General features: G+C 44.0%; 1 protein-coding gene across 4 annotated transcripts in view; it reads left to right on the top strand.

Moving 5' to 3' along the window:
* The window catches only part of SHISA6 (shisa family member 6), a 263056-nt gene extending 242053 nt beyond the window's left edge, over nt 1-21003 (top strand). For 2 of the 4 annotated variants that reach the window (XM_069798871.1, XM_069798869.1), the window contains 2 exons: nt 5932-6084; nt 14664-21003. In XM_069798871.1, the coding sequence (XP_069654972.1) occupies nt 5932-6084; nt 14664-15214 (704 nt within the window). In that variant the 3' untranslated portion in view covers nt 15215-21003. The remainder of the gene's footprint in view (nt 1-5931; nt 6085-14663) is intronic. The other 2 variants (XR_011327180.1, XM_069798870.1) reach the window with 2 other exon arrangements.
* Nucleotides 21004-21279: the final 276 nt, after the last annotated feature.

Genomic DNA, 21279 nt, shown 5'->3' with positions numbered 1-21279 from the left:
ATATGCTGATGTATTTTCCTTTTTGAACCAGCTTCCCCTCCATGCAATGGCAAGCTTTGAGCATGAGGCACTTGCAGACATGGAAGGAGTTAACAGGCTGACAGTTTTCAACTGCAATCTCAAATTCAGCAAGAATGAGTCCTAGTCCCAGTTCTGCACAGTGCTACATGCTGGCTGCTCTGGTGCCAGAGCCATGTGTTGTTTTCTGCATCCCCATGAAAAGGCAACAAACTCAAGGAAAAGTGAATATATCCTTTGCTATGATTGCTAAGTGCAATTCTACTTTCTGTAGTTTTTCCTTTGATTTTAATTGGCAACATTATTCCTCTCACCCTGTGTTGTAGTGTGTAACTATGCTATGTTCAGTTAAGCACTTTCTTTACTCAGAAGCATCGTCATGTTAATAGCCCCTGGGTGATAAGATTCAGGTATATTATTATGCTGTGTATATATTGTAGCATTTAACGGCATCATCTTGCAATGTGCTGGTGTACCTCATCCTCTTTGCATCTTACCCTTTCAGATTGCTGCTCAGTTCTCAGTCATGAGCCCTGAAAGACCTAATCCTAGCACCATCCTGATATGCAGAGGGTTTTTATCACTGACTGAATTTAAAATCCCGCATCTCCAACTCATATAAATGAGGGCAGCTGCTCACTGGAGAGCTGCTGATTTACACCACAGAGGATCTGACCTGGAAATGTATAAACCTCTTTGAGATTCTTTGTGAAAGATGCAAAAGACTATTAATAACAGTGTTTGTAACATAAAAAAAGAAGTGTGAAAACACAGATAGTTCCTCCAGCAAACACTGAAGATATACGTTATAAATTTTAATTTGAGTCTGTGAACATCAGTTCTTTGACTGCTATAGCAGTATGTCACTTCCAGGATGGCTCAGGAGGTGCTAAGTCTTGGCACAGAAGGCTACCAAATGTCATCAGCTACTACCAGATTTTCCTGAGGAATGCAGTCCTTTGTAGGAGCTTGCATCAGAATTGGAGAAGACTTTGTGTCTGAGCCTTCAAATGGCTGAGCAGAAGGCAGTGCTGGGGAAGCAATGTGTGCTTTGACAGAGGACTGAAGCTATGCTGAGCTGAAGCTGAGCAGCAGAAGGCTTGGTTGTATCAGCTTCTCCTAGGTGACATTGTTTGCTTTCTCTGGGTGAATGTTTTAAAAGGCATCTGTTGAAATGTCTTGCAAAATTCACACAACATATGTGCAGACTTATGCAAATATGGAGCAGATCCCTTTTGCCACTTGAGCTTTGTTTAAAACTTTGCCATAAATTCACTTTTGTTGTCTTGGGTATCAACTGTTCGTGTCCTTGTACGTGAAAGGTTCTGAACCTCATGTAAACACACTTTGAAACAGAAACTCCTTTCCAAGAACAGGGGAAGAGCAAGACACTTCAAGAAGACTTCAGGTCTAATCTCCACAACACAAGTCTCCAGCTTTAGAAATCCTGAAACTGCTTCTGAGCCTTGTGCTTGCAGAAAGTTTGCAAAGCACTGACAGTGGAATGAGGATCTCCCTCAACTTGGAGTGAACTTCTTTCCTTCCTAGATTACAAAGCAGTCGAGTGCATGCATAAAGCAGAGGAGTGAATCCATACGTCTACTCAGAGGCCAGCTATAATTGCAGTCCCCAATGCACAGAGGGAACTGCAACCCCCTAACATCCGTGTGGGTGACATACCAACCGCAGGCCATAGACCCTTTTCAGGATGCAGAATGTAGCAGAAGACATGTTCTTCTGGCAGTCCCTCAGTGCAGGCAGTGCTCCTGGTTCCTCGGGTGCAGAGCTCTCTGCCAGCCTGCTCCAGGGTGGCACCTTCTCAAGATTTTATGCAAGACCGTGGTCTGAGTGGAGCAGGGGAGCCTTTCTGAGCCTGGCCCATGAGTCCACTGGTTCTCATGGAAATACAACAGGGTTTGGACCAGCCCAACAATTTTGGCTCATGCAGAAGAAATGCACGGTTCTTGGTTGGTAGGTGTCCAAGAAGAGAGATTAGCGCTGCAAAGGAAGAGTGTTTCTCCACAGAGATGCCTGCTCCCTTCCTGAACTTATCATGCCAACATTGTGCAGCCTAGTGAATTTTTGGCAGTGCTGTGTCGTGCTACCAGCCCTGCCAGTGGCTGGAGCAACACGGCACTCTGGTCAAAGCACCGTGAAATCACTGATGCTCAGTAGATGGGGAAATGCTGCAGAGTTGAGCCCTCTCCTGCTGAATTAATCAGAGAGACGCTGGCAGAATTTTAAGATGTTGCATTGGCTGTAAAAACATGTGGTTACTTCGAGTCTGTAGCAAAAAGAATTTAGAAACCAAGAGAAAGGACACTACTGGATGATGTTCCCATCTCTGTTGTATATGCTATGCACTGGGTGAGCTTCATTTCCTCCACGTCCCTCTGCAAATAACTTTGTAAATTGTGTCCAGAATGCATCATATATCAGAGAGGCATAAAATGGCATGTGACTGCAGGATGGTGGTGAGGAAAATGTGGACTAATACCAACTTTCAAAGGTAATCCCAGTAACCATGGGACATATTGTCCATTTTCCTGTGGTTATCTCCCATTGCCCAGAATGTAGAGCTCCACTGGAATGAGTGGAAATGCTGGGAAACAGAGCAGCGTGCAACCTCAGCCACCTTGCAGGAAAAGGAGAGACCTTTTTATTTACATCCTGTTAATTAATTATGTCCTGCGTCTTCCATAGGAGCCAACAAACACCACAAACAAAAAGGAGAGAGGCCAGAGAAAAGCATGACTCAAATGTATTGCAGGAGTGAAGAACTACTAAGAAACTTCTGCTGAACTGGTCCCAGAATATATATTGCACAAGATATTGCTCCTTAATAGAGTCTCTTAGTTCTCTGATCTTGCCCTCAAACTACATTATGCAAAAGACATCTGAAATTATCTTTGGTCATTTCAGTTTATCCCTTATTTTGCTGAATGATGGGTAGTGGATTTCAAGGTGACTTCTCATTTGCCAAAATCATTACAGTCTGTTTCTGACTGACTGGATGGAAAAAGCAGTAAGAAGATGTACTGGTTCTGCACAAGCCCATCAGATAAATGTGTGGCACTTAATTTCACACACCTCGTGCAAGCAGTCAATTAATGCTCCTGCTTTGGCACTGAACACAAATTCCATACATATGACTGGGCTTATTTCAGCATGTCCAAACCTCCATGCAAAATGGAGATTAGATACAGGTTCTGGCTGAGAAATTTGCAAAGAGATGTTACTCCAGGGTCCTTGCCACACAAGCACAAATAGGAGTAGGGACATAGTTTCAATGCTGATATAGTCTCTGTTTACTGGATAATATCTAATCAATTGTTTCCAGTGCCCTGATGAATATGATGCACTTCCTAATCCTGCAGTCAGTCTATTAGACATGGATTGAAGTCATCAGCAAGAAAATAATGTTCTCAGAGAGATGACACATTAGCTATATGCTCACGTGGGGCTATGTTCTTTTTGCCAGACAATAACCCTATTCCAGGAGTGCAGAGAAACACATAAGCAATAGAAAAGAAGAGTTTATTTACCAAGATGGTTATTGTACTGTTAAGAGGGAATTTTCACCATTGCTAAATTCTGTAAGAAAGTGCCTCATAATTTCTCAGAACTGTGAACAAAATGATGCTCTGGCAGAGAGCTGGGCTGTTCCTTTTCTCTGGGGTGGCTGACATTGGCTCAGTTGTTCTGAAAACAGCATGCAGGTGCTTGCTGAAACATGTGAAGCCCCTGTTGCTGACAGAGCAGTTTCCTTCCCCCTCATCTTGCTGTGCTGGCAGCAGTGGGGGATCACACAAGATGGGATATCCCATGCTGGTTGGTGCCAGACTGGTGCTCAGGGAGAGGGGAAGCTGTTCTTCCACTCACGGTCATACCTTGGACATAGCTGGGAAAGAGTGGACTGTTGTGATTTGTTCTGCAGGAAGCTTTGTTGTGAGGAAACTCATGGAGCAGCAGAGTGCATGGAATCAGTGACAACAGGGGCAGGAAAAAGCAAGTGTTGGGTTTATTGACATAGTAGTTGTTATTCAAGCACCTAAATATGGGTGGCATCAGATCTCTGATAGGTCCCACATCACTCTTTTCTGCCCTTTGTGGGTGTCTTAGATACCCTGGCATACCCCAAATGGCTCAGGTGCCTCTGAATTGAGCACTGGGCATGTAACCCTGCTGAGAGCTGCAGAGGAGTGCTCTGACCACACTGGCTTTGGAAAATCATGAGCAGGTTTGTGCTGGAAGACAAGACTGTCTCAGCCTGTCTTTCACTGAGAAGCATGTGTGCAATATGAAGGGTAGGTCACAGAAGGTTTAAAACATCTAGGGAAAGTCACAGTGGGAGAAAAGTTGTAGAGCAGCTCTGCATCTCCACACGCAGACATGTGTGGGAACTGCTGGGTCCATTTCTAGGCAACAGAGAGCACCAAGGACGTAGAGAAATGTGAGCACTCACAGAGAAGATGTTCTGCTGTCTAACACAAACAGGACTCCACGCAGGACAAAGGCAGCAGGGGAGGAGGTGGCCTGACTCCTGCAAATTTTTTTTTTGCAGGAAAGGTTTTAATTTGTAACTCAGGTCTAGAAAAATGTCTGCTGAAATATCTGTGCCCTACTTGGGTGGATTTTGTTTTAATTTTTTCTAGGAGATGTTGCATTGCTCTTCATGAGCACACTTTATATGGGTGCACAACAGGAATGCATGAACCCAGGACATGGGCATTCTGCTGCTTCTTGGCTGTATGAGAGAATTTAGCCTTCTGATTTCATTTTCAGACTGTACTTGAAGTGGCCACCTCCTTGGCCTTTTGACTCAACTAATGCAATCCCATCACTGCTGCAAGCTCCTCTAGAGCCCACTGTAGTTAGTTCTAGCTTTGCTTCTAATAATTGAAGCTCCTGCTATTTTTAATACTCTTGTACCTACCTGTTTTAATATCTGAACACCTGGGAGTTATAGATGCAATTCAACAGGTCCCTGTCCCTTGGCTGAGCTGATAAAAGACCATTTTCTATCCAGCTTGCAGCAAAGGACTATGATTTCAAAACTCTGAAGGTTGTCTGGACTTGAATTTTAACATCCAGGCTCAGTGCTTATCTTTATTGACAGTGCCCTCAGCATTAGCATCCTGACAGTGGGCATTTTGACGCTGGCTGGGGACTACCTCAGTGACCAACAAAATGAAAATAAGTACAGGGACATCCTCCAGCCTTCAGGGATGGCACCTCCTTTGTTGCCTTAGGAAGCTCTCCAAACCTTGCCTTGTCTTCTGATTGCACCCAGATGTGCACCCCACAGCTCCACTTCACACTTTCCTGTGTGCAGGTGAAGCATGGACGTCTCTAGAGCCCACCAGAACAGCTGGGGCCATGGACCGGCTTTGCCTATAAGCCTCCAGGTTCAGAGCATTAATCAGAAATCTGGCATAACGAGAGCAATTTGATTATCAGCCCCAGTTGAAATAACCCCATAGACTCGTTCCTATATCTCTGAGGGTGGGGAAAGCACAGCTTGCTGAGGTAAAGGTAGGTGCTGCCTGAACTCATGCAGGCTGCAGTGGGGTCAGTTCTTAGCACCATGACACCGCCCTCCACGGTAAGTGAGCTGAGTCCACCAGAACCACCATCCCGCTGTAAGGAGAGCTGGTTGGTCCAGGCACTTTTGAGGCAGCTGTTTGCTTCTCTCCATAATCACTGTGGACAAGGGAACAACACCACAGGATCCATTTTTCACTGATCTGTCGGTACTACTTTGAATTATGTCCAACAGCCTGTCACTGAGGCTGGCTCAGATACAGCTATTCTCCCTGCCGGAGTTTGTGGGAATGGCTTGCCTTTCTCAGCTTAGTTTGGTGCATAATATAGACATGCCTTTCTCTGTTGTTGTTTTTTTTTTTCTTCCAGACAAGCCACGAATGAACAACATCCTTACTTCTGCCACCGAACCCTATGATCTGTCTTTCTCCCGGTCCTTCCAGAACCTCTCTCACCTCCCACCATCCTATGAGTCTGCCGTCAAGACAAATCCAAGTAAATATTCTTCTCTGAAGAGACTAAGTAGGTGTCAGCTCATTTCATTTCCTTTGTATCTCATTTGCTTGTAAGCCATGGTGGGCACAATGTTAAAGCAATAACCTTCTTCCCTCTATTGCTGTACTGCCCAAGTTGGCATCTCCGGTAATGATTCTTTTGGCTGTTGCTCCCCATCAAGGAAGAGTATAGAGAAAGAATCGCTTCATTACTGTGAGAACACATGTGGTTATTTGCTTACTGACCTCCTTGCTGTGCTGCCTTCCACTACTCCACCTCCTATCTGTTCCTGATAGAGTCAACTGAGAATCCTTTTTCTTTCTGCCGGAGTTGACATGAGCCAAGCTGGCTGCCTCAGGTCAGCTGAGCTCACCTCAGCATACCCAGGGCAGGTATCTTACCATCCATGGAGTATCTGGAATGAGATGACAAATCCAGGCCAAGAAAAAGCTGCTGAAATGGTTGGGAGCTACTATTTCAGTCGGAGCACATCTGCCTGCCTTGAACAGTGCTGCAATCTGCTGTGTTTCATGGTGTATGTGTCCAGATCTGGTCCTGACCTGTATTGTACACTGATCCATGGTGCATCTCTGATATTTCAGCACATTGCTCACTACCTTGTTCACACTAGTTAGTATCTGTTCTTTCCTGCTATTTTATGTATTGCATTGTTCTGCCAACTTTCCTGTAATGGTCCAGCCCATCACCTTTGCTGATGGCAAACTCTTCAGCTTTGGTGGGATTATGAAATAAGTGATATTTGTGCAGGAAAATGCTGTCTCCAAACTGACACTAGGTTTGTAGCATGTATGTTTCCATGAGCATTTTTTGGATGCAGCCATGTATTCACACTGCCTAATTTAGAGAAATAACTTGGGTGTTTATAGTTGCAATTGCTTCATTGAAGGTAGGTGAGGATGAGGAGCAGATCCTACTTCCTTAGTCTATATAAAATCTGTATTCCCAATTTAGCCAGTTAAGTGAGACAAACAAAATTAAGTGGCAGGGAAGCCCTTGGACTGTCCATAAGAAATCTCTGTGGAAGATTTTTCAGAAGAGAAAATGGAATGGAAACTTAGCACATAAAAATCTCAGCCCACTCCTTGGGACTTCAGTGTGGGACTTATGTACATTTAACATTAAGGCAAATACATTTGATGTGCTTAAAAGTAAGCATGTTCTTAACCGTGTTGGAGAACAGAGATAAGGTATTTTGTGATTGGAGCCTGCCATCCTTCCTGTTCAGTGTGCCACGTGCACAACTCTGCTTCTGCCATGAGCTTTGTTCCCTGGTAACATTTGGATCTCACACTCCCAACCATAAGCATTTTTCCCTCGATGCATCCCAGTGATGAACCGTCCATGTTCTTGAGCAGCTTTGATGATACTATCTGATATTGGAAAACCCTTGAAATCATGGCATTGTAATATTACTGCTTTCAAATGTCCCCATTTTGAGGTGATGATCTATTTTCATTTCTCAGCTGAGAACAAAAATATAAAAAAACTACTATAAAAATATAAAAAAATACTATAATATACATACATATACACATACACATATATATATATAAAACCCTACTGTTTCATTTGTAATTGATTTGTAGTGCCTGGGATTACCTGTGGTACGTACTTCCTATTCAGAGTCTGGGAGATCTCTGTCCTCGCATCACTGAGAACATGTTAGAGAAGTGCCCACCAGGAACAGCAACAATGGCTGCTCCTGTCATGACGTAGGGGATTGTGAGGACCTCTTACAGCCTGTGGTTCATTTATTGCTTTACATATTGTGCATAGATGCTCAGTGAAATCTCCTTGAGCTCCATGTTAAAGTTACTGATGTATCTCACTGAAACATTAAAAAACCACAAATGAATGCTAACTGAAACACGTGGAAATGTATGTCAGATTTGAACACTATCCTCTACCTACTCCTACAATGCTTACCTGACTCACACTGAGTGTAAATTCACTCACACCAAGCAATGCCATCCCTGCACTGAGCAATACCTTACTAAGTGGTCTCTTAGCAGTCTGACCCATTGGCTGCAAAAAGTTTTGCTCAGCAGCTGAAGAAAGGTCAAGCCCCTACCTGTACAACCTGCCCCTCAGTAGATCACAGCAGAAGGGAATGAGTATTGAAGTCCAGCATTACATTTCCTAGATATTTGTCTAAAATGACAAAAATAGGCTTGTGTTAAGGTGCCAAGATTAAATGTCCTCAAGAATGTGCTGAGCATAGTAAGCATCCCTCTCTTGAACTTTTCCTGACCTTCTGGACAGTTAGTGTCCCTCTTCCTATTCAGAGGATACCTGACAGTCAACATGAATCTAAGAACATTAGAGTTAGTCTTTAGTCATTAGCTAGAGCGGGGTTCATTCACACCTTAAATTTTTCAGCAGCGTCAACCCTAGAAGGGAATCCATGCACACTGCAATGGAAATACCAGCTATTTACCCATCAATGGTAGATCTAGATATAGTTGTCATCTCTGCAAGGCACCAACACATCCTCTTGCAAAGCACTTGACAAACGTCAAACCAACTGCCTCACACTGTATGTTTGAGTAACTAAATAAGCAGTTTCAGCTCTAAAAGTGCTAAGCACTCTATGCTTCCACTGCGCTTGCATATGCTCAGCACCTCTAGAATCACTGAATCACTTTATTATAGCTGGTCTTCTCCAGAGCCAAAGGAAAATAGGCACTCAGCTTCTAGACCTTTCCTTGTAAAATGTCAGCAATATCATTTTCCTATTCCATATGAAGGAGCTAAAGGTAACACAAAATCCAGAAAAAAGAAATATCTAAATGCTGGGCTTTGCAAATGACTTATTGGGCATTTATTTTTCATATTTAAAATTACTTGTTTCTAATGAACTCCCTGCCATGGTTTAAAAAAATGAATGTTGTAAAGAGGTCATTAACAAATACAGTCTTTCTTTTTGAGTAAAACAAAAGAAATACTATAGGCATTAGATACTTTTTTAGGCTGTTTCAGCTATTTGCCTGGGTTTCCTCAGGCTTGCCAGACAGCTAAAGGTCACTTATTTTCCCACAGTTAGCAGAGACAGATAGTGAAAGACAGTTTCTGCCCAAGAACATCTAAATTGAATAATCAAGGCATATCCAGGAAGAAATAATATTTATTATTTCATTGCCAGAGATGAGGAGACAGAGCCCAGCAAGGGTATGGTCAGATCCACCTCACCCTACTTTAGCCAGCCAGCAATCAGGAATCTTGTCTGTCTGTTTGACGCAGGCATCTCTGTAATCATTGAAGGACAGTCATGTCCATATGAACCCTCTGAAGGTCCCAGTCTCTCACTGACACCAGAGTTGCTCTGGGAAGCTACCTAGCTCTTTGCTGGGTAACAAGCCTAATTTTTGATGCCTAGAGCTTAAGAAAGTACATCCCACTTTAGGAGACTCATCTAAGTGATTTGTACAACAATGAAGAGATGAGCTATACCTGCTGCCTGCACCTGTGCGTCCCTGGGGAATGTGCCCAGCTTGGGGAGGGGAGCTCCTCACCGCTGGATTTGCAGGGCAGGTACTCACCTCTGCTGGCATTTGACTGAGAAACCAGCACCATGGCTTCTTCTCCTTCCAGAGCAAGAGCTTGAAGATAGTCCAGGCCTTTTAGGAGCAACAGGAAACAGGTTACTGGCTGCATAGCAGCCAGCCAGAACCAGGTCCCATGCAAGAAGTGAGCTTTTTGCTTCCATGGCTGTTTACCTCCCCAGCTCTTACTTCAAGGCACAGACAAAAAGAAACCCATCTAGGGTTGCTACCTGTGAAGCCAGGTAGGAGGAGCTCTGAGGGGCAGGGTACCCCCTCCGTGGGAAGCCCTGTGCCAGCTTTGCCCTGGCAGCCCTGTCAAGCTGGCACGTGGGAAGAGCAGTGGTAGGTGGGTGGGTGTGGGAACATGCGGCTGAGCAAGAGCAGCCGTATTAATTCTGTCCTGCCCAGCACTCCAGGGAATTGCTGTTTCCAGCTAAGTGAGAAAGGTCAGTCAAGAAGGAAGCTAATATTTTCAGGTATATTAAACCACTTGGTGTTGGCTAAAGAATCATCACAAATGACTAGGCAGCTTGAAAATGTTAAAGCCAATTAAAACAGGAGAGACAAGCCCAAAGAGGAAATACACTGGAACTGCAGAGAAAGAAAAGCAAAGAAATTACTGTGATGGCCTTACATACATAGAAGTATGCATATATTTTCACCATGTTAGCATACAACCATGGGAAGAAAAAATATCCATGGCTTTTCCACATTCTCTTCCCGGAACACCACAAATGTACCTTCTTTCTCTAATTACAGTGTCAGAGGAGCTGTGCTCTGCCTTTCTGCAATGGCTTCTTAGACGAGGTGAGATATGTAAGAGTGCTCATTTGGGGCTCTCCCTCCAAATGGGAGGAAAAAAAAAAAGCTGTCTGAGGGCAAATCAGTTTACCCTAAAACCAAGCCAGATGAAGCACTCACCCACTCTTGAATTTTGGTGAGACCAGCCCTGGTCAATATTCTAGAAACTGCCAAAGGAGGAAAGAAAGGATGGAAAAAAAACCCCACAAAACCAATGAGAAAAACCCAGAAATTGTGCAGAAAATGTGATTTCCAGTAATTTAAATTCCAAATGTTTGAAAAACAGGAGTGAAGCCTCAGAAGTACAAGAATGACTTAAAAAAAGAGAAATTTCTGTCAATCAATAGGTCAGTGATTTCTTTCTGTCTGGTCATCATTTCTGGCCTTTTGGAATCCACTTAGGACACATCTTTTAATTTTTAAGCACATTCATGAGGGAGAAACATATTTGGTTGTAGTTTTACTTTGACTAAAATTACAAATGTCAGTTATCATATAAACATCAATGAAAAGATAAGCGGTAGCAATATCAGAGCCTCATTTTCCCAGTGAACTTGCTGGTGCAATGAGGATGAGATGAATCAGACTGGATGGTCTCAAGTCCTGGAGACATTTTGATTTTAGCAAACTATGCAACCAGATGTCTACAGTTCCCACCCCCTTCCACTGAGTGAAGCACCTGGTGCCTCCACTCTCAAAAGCCTGGAGCTGTATTCATTTCATGCTTCCTCTGGGTGCAGAAATGCTGTGGTTAGAGAGTTGTGCTGAGCTTCTCCCTCAGCACGAAGGCACAGTGTGATACAGCACGCTCGGCCTCTCGTCAAGCTACGTTCTCCATGACTGGTTCAGCAGAGCTCATGAACTGACACCACCTTTCAGAGGCAACAGCCTGTTAAATGTCTGTCTGGTGCCTGCTTAAACCAGCTTGTTGCTCATGGGAAACTGCCATTTCGGCTTTCATTCCTTTGAGATGGAGATGTGAAGTTTATTTACACCTGAAAATGTTCCCAGAATACCTGTGCCAACTGCATCATGGGAGGAGACAGCCTGCATGAGCTTAGAAACACCTTTGAAATGAAATCAGTTCCCTGAATGGTTTAGCCACTGCCAGCAAAAGGCCATGCAAACTTCTACACTGTTTACAGGGATGGAATAGGGAAGGAAAGGATATTTTTAATGCTCCTAATTGGCAAAACTTTTTAAAATGTAGAACATGCTGCTTTTCTTTCTCTAAATTAGCAAGAAACAACTTCAAACCACTTTTAAGCAGCTGATTCTGCCACCTCCCTAGCAGACTCAGACCACTGTAAACCTCACATAAGCTGGTTTAGCTCCTGCTGGCAATTACTACAGCCAGGTGCGAGCATCCAAGCACATCTCCATTTGGGATGTTCTCTGCTTTAATTACATCAATTTAGAGTCACTTGGGCAAATCCAGTGGAAATTCTATCATCCAGAGCAGAGACCAAGTGCCAGAGTGCTAATTGCTCAGCTCCTATTCTGTACTCAGCCTCAGGCATCATAATCCTGTGCACACTAAGTGTGCGCAAGTATATCTATGGCCACATTATAGAATAACAATGTCTAAAATTACTGCTGCCATATGGAATTTCCCCAGTCCTTCTCAGGCTTCTTAGAAGGTGATTTTAAAGACACAAGGGTTTGAGGTCAGGGGAGCTGCTGTCTGACATTTGCAATGAGATATTCTTCCAAGAAGTTCTTGATTGCAAAAAAAGACTCATTTCTACAATATATACTCTGGAGAGCAAATCCCATCAGCAGCAAGCATGCCAGTGCAGGAGAGCTCTGGGTAATCCTCACGCCTTGGTGATGTGTAGGTGGTAAAGAAGAGGTTGGCAGCAACAGCAGTGCCAACAGGCCATACATTTCAACACATATATGCTCAGCTTGTACTTTTGGATGCTGAGACAGGGGAATCAATCGTCCTGTTCACAGATCATCTGCATTATGTGGACTGTTCACAGGACCATGAGGAGCAGGGTCCAGGGGGCATTGAAGAGAGCGCTGAATGTGTGGGAGAGGAGATGAGGAAAATAGTGAATAAGATCATCCAGCACAGGAAGCTTACAGCACTCCAGGGTTTGGGTGAAGACCTTAAGGCACCAATGTGTAACTGTAGCCTTGTGAGCAAACTTCTGGGATGTTGTCAGCACCAATCACGTATCACAAGGCATTGACATTTCCTCCAAAAGCACTCTGCCTCATGGGACAGCCAGGCAGTTGTCTTCATTTCTCAGCCAAAGCGGTGCATAAAACTTATAGATTTATGGCTATGTCAGAGGAAATAGGAAATTTCCAAACTGTATTTAACTACCAGGTCTGTTGAATGCCTACAGAGACTCTAAGCATCGGAAGTGGGACCATCTACCTCACCCATCCTGTGATTGCCCCACGCTGTCCTGCAGCAGAGCTTTGCTCTTTTTATAACTCAAACATCCTCAGGAATTCCATGCATGTGAAGTTTTCCTCTTCTACCATCTGATAATTTCCCATCTTACATCACCTACTACTGAATGAAATACTGGAGCTGAGAAAATCAGTGGTGTTCCTTTTTATTATCATTATTATCATGTATCTTTATCATACTTGTCTTATAAGAAAAAGACTTTCCAAAGGAATTTTATGACAGGTCCCAGGAGCTGGCCAGGACATATAGGAGATGATGTCTCTGCCCATCAACAGTTGGCTTAAGACTGATAGGAAAAGTGCATATTGGGTCACGCGTGTGTGTTCCCAGCTCAGTAGTCTCTACACCAGTCTGCTCCCATAAGGTTACTTTGCAAGAAACCTTGTTTCCTCTGTAAGGTGGACAAATTTGCTTTTCCTTTGCATGAAGATTCCCCTTCCTACACACCAGCAGGTGTTCTGCTGTCTTCTCCAAGGAGAGGATGGCTGCCTGCCAGGTGTCTGGGATGGGTCTCACTTTGGGGTCTTCTGAAGTCACTGATGAGCCAGAAAGCATGGGAGATGCTTTTGAACACATCAGGAAAACATCTTAGACAAAGAAATGAGGAAGAAGGCTTATACAGATGATCAGTGATGAGCATTAAACATGCCTCCATCCCCTGACCCATGGAGGCCAGCATTGTGCTTTTCCACTTATAACAGTATACTTCTGGTAAGGGACTGATGTTCCATGCTTTACACCTCTGCATCCATCATGACAGTTCACAAGCTGCACTGAGCTTGAAGCCCAAGGACTGCTAATCTTAATTCCAGGTAGGTAATCCCAGTACCCCAATTTAAGGCATATGAACATCAAATGGGTTTACCAGAAAGCTTTTGTGTTTCTGTTGTTTTTTTAAAAAAGCTGAAATAATTGTGGAGTTGCTTCTTCAAGTTACAAGTTGGTTGAATCAGGACATTCCAGCTGCTGTAGGATTAAAGTGATATATCAGGGTACATCTGCAGTAGCCAACATCCTCTCTGAGTCTGAGGCATTTGTTTGAAAGCCAAAAAGAGGAGGGGAGGGGGGCGGGGTGCTGAGTTTCCGAGCAACAAAGAGATCATTTACGACACAGAAGAAGCAAACTGAGCAAGAAATGTTCCATGGGATAAATTCTACTATCTCAACAACCAAAGTGTCTGAAAAAATGGAAAATGAAACCTTAGGCAGATGATTCAATGTCTCAGAGAAAGCATCCCATGCCCAACAAACCTGCTTTGTGATCACATTTACAAATATTCAAAAATAGTAATTAAAAACATGATGAAGTCACTCATGGATCCCAGAGCACATCCACATCTGAGGCCAGAAGCGAGGTATGAGTTTCCTCAAATGGGGAACTTGCCTGCCTCAGCTCACCTTCCCTGTGCTTTCTTTGTAAGTGTATTGTGAAGGTGACGTTTGATAATTTCTCCATAACGCACCATTTGTGTAAATCATGCCATACCACAGCCTGGACTTGACACCATAAGGACTCTGTTGTGTCATGATGCAAGAAGGTGTGATGCATTACACAGGGCCTTATACCTGTCTGCATGCAATTATAACTCCCTCCGTCTGCCATAAGCCCATGGCAACACAACCCACACAGGGCTGATGTCTCTCTGACAGGCAGCACGCTGACATGGATGCCCATGCCCAGGTCCAGCTGCTGGTAGATAGTCCCTCGGGTCTCACCAGGAGGCTGCTCCAAGGCCGTGTGTTGTCCACAGCCTCTTTTCACCCCATGGGACAACACTCTGACATTTCTAACTGTTCCCTTTCCTTTCCCACAGCTGACAAAGAGGCTGATGAATACTACATGAGGAGGAGACACCTGCCCGACCTGGCAGCCCGGGGCACGCTCCCTATCAACGTCATCAAAATGTCTCAACAGACCAACCACAGAGAGAGGCCTCGCCGTCCCATCAGGGCCATGTCCCAGGACAGAGTGCTGTCTCCTGAGAGGATCATGCCCGAGGAGTTTAGCATGTCCTATGAACGGATCCTCTCAGACGAGCAGCTTCTGTCCGCAGAGCGCCTCCACTCCCAAGACCCCCTGCTCTCCCCGGAGCGGTCGGGGTACCCCGAGCAGTCTATGTCACGGGCATTGTCACACACAGACGTCTTTGTATCAACACCTGTCTTGGATCGCTACAGGATGACAAAAATGCACTCCCATCCTAGTGCCTCAAATAACTTGTACAATACCTTAGGTATGAACCCAACCTCCGCCAAGCGCCAAGCATTCGCCTCCCGACGGCACAACACAGTAGAACAACTGCATTATATTCCAGGACACCACCATCACTACCGCACAGCAAGCAAAACAGAGGTGACTGTTTGATATGACCTCGTGCATTGTAGATACTCATTAAGGACTGGGGTGGCCACAGCACCCCGTACTGCAGTGGCCTTATAGGCCAAGATAACCTCTAATAACTCAGTGTCTGAAAAGACTTCTCTGACAGTCCCATCCACATTCTTGTTTTTAAAGCCACCCCTTCATCAGTGACATAAGAAGAACTCAAGCACGCAAACAGACCATAGTGAGGGATAATAGAGGAAATTTCCTGACATGCATCAGTTTCTGTCAAAGAAAGCCATAGTAGTAGATGGCTCCTTCCAAGGGCTCACCTGCATTATCTCATTGTTTTTATGAATTTAGGACTTTTCAGTTGCTACAAGTAGGAACAGTCTCATGCAGCCCAAGACAGGGAGGAGAAAATGCAGCACCCCATCCGGGTGGAAAGGGGCCCTGTTCTCGGTCCTCATGCCAGCCCTCATGTTTGGCCTTTCTGTAGCAAGTAGATAAGCTTCTGGCTGCTGGGGATCACCTCCAGACCGCTCGATATCAGCCAGCATCCATACATCTGTTCTTCCTCACCCTTGGAGCATATTCAAGGGCAGACTTCCCTAGGGGACTGGCAGATCTAGGGACAAGAATAGCCTGGCTGAGAAATAAAGTTTTAGTTTATATTAAATATACTCATAAGATAAAAATATACTAGTGCCTACAAATCGCCTGCTCTCTCAGTGTAGGAAGTAGTGGGGTTGATGTGTTCAATAAGCACAAATATGCTGAAATGCTTGTTAGACCCTTTTCTCCACTCATTCTAGTATCTTGGTGTCTCCAACATGTAAATAGGAAGGAGGAATAGGGCTTCTCTTCCTCCAGCTTCTTGCCACTGCTGAACCTAAAGCACCAGAATTTGTTCAGCTTCACACTGCTGACCCGTGCTGGGGGAAGTCCTGACTCCACTGAGACCCCTGCAAGGCAAGGCTACCACATGTTTAACTGAGCCTGGATTTCTCCCCAGAACTTTATTTTCCTGATAGCATTTTCCACTGGCCCAGTTCCCCTGTTTCTGAACATATTTTCTTCTCTCAGTTACAACCTAGAACTCCATATGTAGCAAATCTTTTTCTAGCCCTTAGCAGAAGCAGAAAGCTGAGGGTGTCTGTCTACCAAAAAGCAGGTCAGTAATTTTCTTTGATTTTTTTCTCCATGTAATGGCCCCCCCAAGAAAACCTTCCAAATTCCAATTCCACTAAGTACCAATCCTAACCATGAAGACAGTTACATTTCATGCATATAAATTATATATCCAGCATAATTATAATAAATGGGCATGTTGTATATCTGATATACTGCTAATTAGATAATGTATATTTGTAAAATCTTTAAAATGTAGACTTGTGGGTCCAGAATTTGTGAGGGTTTTATCTTTGGCTTTCTAGCCAGATTGGGCTTTGCTTTGTTTTTTGTTGGTTTTGGTTTTGGTTTGGTTTGGGTTTTTTTTTTCCCTTGTATTTGTGTTCCTATCAAATTCTGTAGAACTAACTCACACTAGAACAGACTTCTGTGGCCAGGAAAGGGTCTCAGAGGTTTTGAAGGCCAGCCACACCCCGTGCTGTAACTGTTAATGCTGGACTCTCTCCAGCACTCACTGTCCATTGTGTGCACTCAAAGCCCCACCACATGCACACACCCATGCTGCCAACCCAAATGGCAGGCATGCTCCCTCCTCTGGGTGAAATGACGACTGACTTCAGGCTGTAAACACATTCTCATACAGTACTTCTCTCTTCATGTCCTACATTCCCGGGCTGAGTCTTTTCCTACACGGCTCTTCACTAAACTTCATTTAACTTAGCTCTGCCCTTCTCCTTCCCCTCAAATACCTCCCACCTCCTGGCCTTAATGATGTTCCAAGCTCAACATGTCAGTCCTGTAGCATACAATGATTGTAGGTTGTTGTGAGCTTGAGTCTTGTCTAGAGGCTTATGATGCAGCACTAGGTTCTTCTGGTGCAGGGTAAGCAGGAGGAGCATGCTGTCTTCCCTCAGTGGGATTTAGAGGTAGGTCTCTGTGGGATGGCCATGTGGCCTTTCTCTTTCCCAGACTGTCCTGGGGCTGCGGGTCCTAGTTCATGAGCTTTCTTCTGCCCCATCTGATGGAGACTGTCTTCAGAAAGGACTCCATCTGTGAGAAGTACTGGGACTTTGTTTGACGGAAACTGAACTGGGAAGGAATAAATAAGAGTCTCCATGGTTCAGATGGTCATTACCATGCAGCCTTGGGCAAAATCATTCTGGATAACAACCAGAATTGCCTATGGATCAGAGTGGCAGTTCATGGCATGGGAGAGACAAGAGAGAAAAGGCTCACACCTCATCTCCTGACCCCTTCCCTTGATGGACACTTCTCTCCCCTGACTACCTCCAAGCTCCTCAGCTCAGTCACTGGATATTTCTTCACAGAAGGCAATCCCTGTGAAAATACCGCTCTTGCTGACCTTCCCACAGACTGAAGTTTGTGACTCTTAAGAGAAGAGAAATGCACACGGCTGATGGGGAGGCAGTCCCTGCTGAGGTTCTGGGGCTCTTCCATTCTCTCTTGGCCCAAGCAAAGCCAGGATCTTCCTCTCTTCAAGCAGGGAGATGTGAACACTGTGGGAGAGGAGAGTCCACCCTAGAATCTCCAGGAGTTGAGGTGGCAGATCCAGAGGAGCAGAGGTGACCATGTGAGGCCACGGGTAGGTGAACACTCCTCTCTTTCCATTTCCATAGCTGTATGTCTTAAGCTCTAGTCTTCATCTAAATGTTCCATTTGTGAACTAAGAAGCTGCTGGACCAGATGCAGATATGGAAATTTTTCACTCAAGTAGCCCGTGCAGATGCCGTGTTGTGCTCCAGGCCATTTGACCTCAGAGCCTTCTCTTATTCAGACTGACAAAGAGCACAGGTCGTCTGCTAACTTGTCCTACCTGGGCAATAATACTCCAAAGAAATCTTAGCCCCATTTCTTCGTCTTTTCCACCCACTCAACTGTTTTAAGCAGATGTGTCCCACAAGAACCATCAAAAAGCTTTTCAAGGCCAAATCTCTTCAGGGACTCTGCCACCAACACAGAAAATTTTCAGCAAATTTATCTGGGGAGGCACTATGCCCTGGATGACCACAATTTGTTCCTGGGCACCATGGTTTGCTTTGAGTGCTGGAATGGGTTGGTAGCTAGAGCAGTGGCATTTCAGCATGCACAGATGTTCTTACATCATTTTTTTCCTTATTACTTGTTCTGAGAATTTGTCACTGTAAAGACACTTAGTCCAGGACTGTGTGTCATGACCCACAGCCTGGTCCCCAGCACTTTGGTTCCCCATGGTCAACATGTGATGATAATAGTAACACTTTCCTATTCCACAGAGGCATTATGAGGGTTCATACCACAATGCCTATGAAGTGCTTTGAGACTCTCTCACAACAGACACTGTAGAACAGCAAGGCATTTTTATTAATATTGTTTGTCACCATTGTCCTGCCACATCATGTCTGATATGTTGCAATCCAGTGTCTGTCCAGAATGAGAGTGCTGGGGTGGGGGGAAGCAGTTCCCCAGATTTCCCATTGCTCTCCTTCTGGTCAGGGTTCCTAGCAGGCAGCAGCTCTAAGGGATGCTGTTACCTGTACTTTGACCTTTCTGCTTTCTTCTCCTCATGTCTGAGTCACCATAACATTCTGCACTCAGGAGAAAAGCAGGAAGCAGTCACATTCCTCCATACAGTAAAATATAATCTGCCTTGATTAATCTAATATGCTCTGAAAAATTGATCTGTCTTTTTCTCCAACCCACAGGTGGAAACATACATCTGTGGAGCATCCAGTTCCCAGAGTGCATGTGCAGGGACTGGGGGAGGGTGATGCAGAAAAGTTTATATTATTTCCTACAAACTGATAATTATTTGCATTCCCCAAGCAGCAACACAATAGTGAGCTGCACTGGATTTTATACAACTGTCTCATTAGTACAGATACATGTATGTATATGTATATACACACAAACACATACATATACATACATACTGTAAAATACAATCATTAAGCTCTGACTGACCCTGTGCCAATCTAAGCTTCCAAACTATATTGAATCACTCTTTGAAATGTGGAAAACTATTTTTAATGAACCACACAGATCACCACATGGAACGGAAATTTTGTCATGTCTTCTAATGCCAGTGACTTGTGTTTTAAGGAAAAATGAAATATTTTTCAATGTTTTAATGTTCCTTTTATAAATGATGATCTGTTACTTGGGGATGGGGGTGGGTGGGTGGGAAGAAACAGGGACAGTTACCTGGGAGTAAGCCCTCCTTTCCTGGCCTAGATTTTATTTCTGTCTGCTGTTGTGCTAGCCTGGCTGGCTGCAAAGCTGGTCCCATGTACCTGGGCTTCCTGTATGCATATTTCTGTTCTTGTGTCTATCAGAAGCATTCCCACCAGGAACCTGCAAGAGCCTGGCATCAAGCTTTGGTAAGAGATGGGTGGGTCCTGGTAGCTAGGAAGATGTCTTCATCTTCTTCCACCACAACAAACAAAAATATCATGAAACAGTGTAACTTTAATTGTATTTGAAGTACATGTTCTAATTTGTGATCAATTCGCCATCTGCAGTTCATGTGATGGAGAAATAGCTTGTCTTAGTTTTGTTTCAGATTTAGTGTTTAATCTGGAAGGAGGGACTCCGCTGAAATATGTTTAACATATACAGATTTCATGTTCAAGTATATTTCAGATGAGTAAAAAGTTAGTAGGGGAAATATGTGAGAAAGGGGCTTAAATATTTTCATAAAAATTGTTGTTAGCAATAAGCCTGTGTTGGGACTGCTTCTTAGAGAACAGCTGCTTCTGTGTTGTATGTCTGTAAGTGTATGGTGGAAGGTATCATTCCCAGCCTCTCTTAGCTGGTTCATGGCTGTCAAGGAGGTGCCCTCACCGAGCCCAAAACGCAGCTGGGAAAACCAACCTATGTTTCACCCGCAGCCCGGGGACAAAGGGGAGAGTTGGATGATCCCATTTGAGCACGTTAGTGTAAATCTGAAAGAGATCTCTGCTCTCAGCAGTGAGTGAAGCGGCGTCCCACGTCTCCACCATGACCGCACGATGTCCGGGAGGTCTCCGTCTCCACCGCCTCCACTGCAGGGAGATGTGTGTCCTGCCACCCTGACCCTCTGCCCATGTGCTTTGTAATGGCTTCTGACCTTCTGTCTGCAAACCTGTTAGACATTTTTGTAGCAAGGATTTCTTGGCTCTGAGAAAGACACTTCTTACTGTAATATTTTTAGTTTGGGGACAATATTTCCTAAGAAGGGTTAAGTGGATATTTTTGTGCTTTAGCCCAGTTTATGGATTCCATGTTTATTATACAGTAGTACTGAAGAGGAAGTACATTTGTATCTGTAACTTTGCACAGACTCTTGGTTAACCATTAAACGAGCTTCAAGATGAGCAGTATTTGACTGTTTTTCTCTGTATTATTCTTGTTGTTATACTTACCTGTAAAAGCACATTCTGTATGTACTGTAAACAAAAATATTATCAGTTTAGTAAAATTTAGAGTCTTAAGGATTTTTCCACTTTTGTCAGTAACAAATATTTATGGATCAAAAAATAAAGGCAATTTCAACATATAAATTGTTTCTTTTTTGATATCTATTGGGGGGGGGAAAAAAAAAAGCCGTTTTTTTGGCAGCCTTGCCAATCTTTGTAACCAGCATTTGAAAGGTAGATATCTATATTCTGTCTGTAGTTAAATAGCATCTATTAAAATGAATGCTATAAGGTCTGGAAGAGTCATTATTTTTACATATTTATTAACTGCATTTCATCATCATGCCAGAAAATAGCAGGGGGAGAAGCAAGACATTACTATTTGCTGTAAAATTTTGTCATGCAAGCCTATAAGATTTTATTTTAATGTTGCCCTTCTTTAATTTTGCACTCATAAACCATGATTCATTCTTCATCTAGAAAGCCTTGTATTGCAAAGTCAGAACTTGTGAAATGTCCCATAGCGCTGGAGGCTTCAACAGGGGCTTTGCTTTTGCTGTTGGCAATACTGCACACACAGGA

The sequence above is a fragment of the Haliaeetus albicilla genome, chromosome 12 (genome assembly GCF_947461875.1).
Source record: "Haliaeetus albicilla chromosome 12, bHalAlb1.1, whole genome shotgun sequence".
NCBI lineage: Eukaryota > Metazoa > Chordata > Aves > Accipitriformes > Accipitridae > Haliaeetus > Haliaeetus albicilla.
Note: the sequence above shows the minus strand (reverse complement) of the source record. Positions and strands in the feature narration are given on the sequence as shown.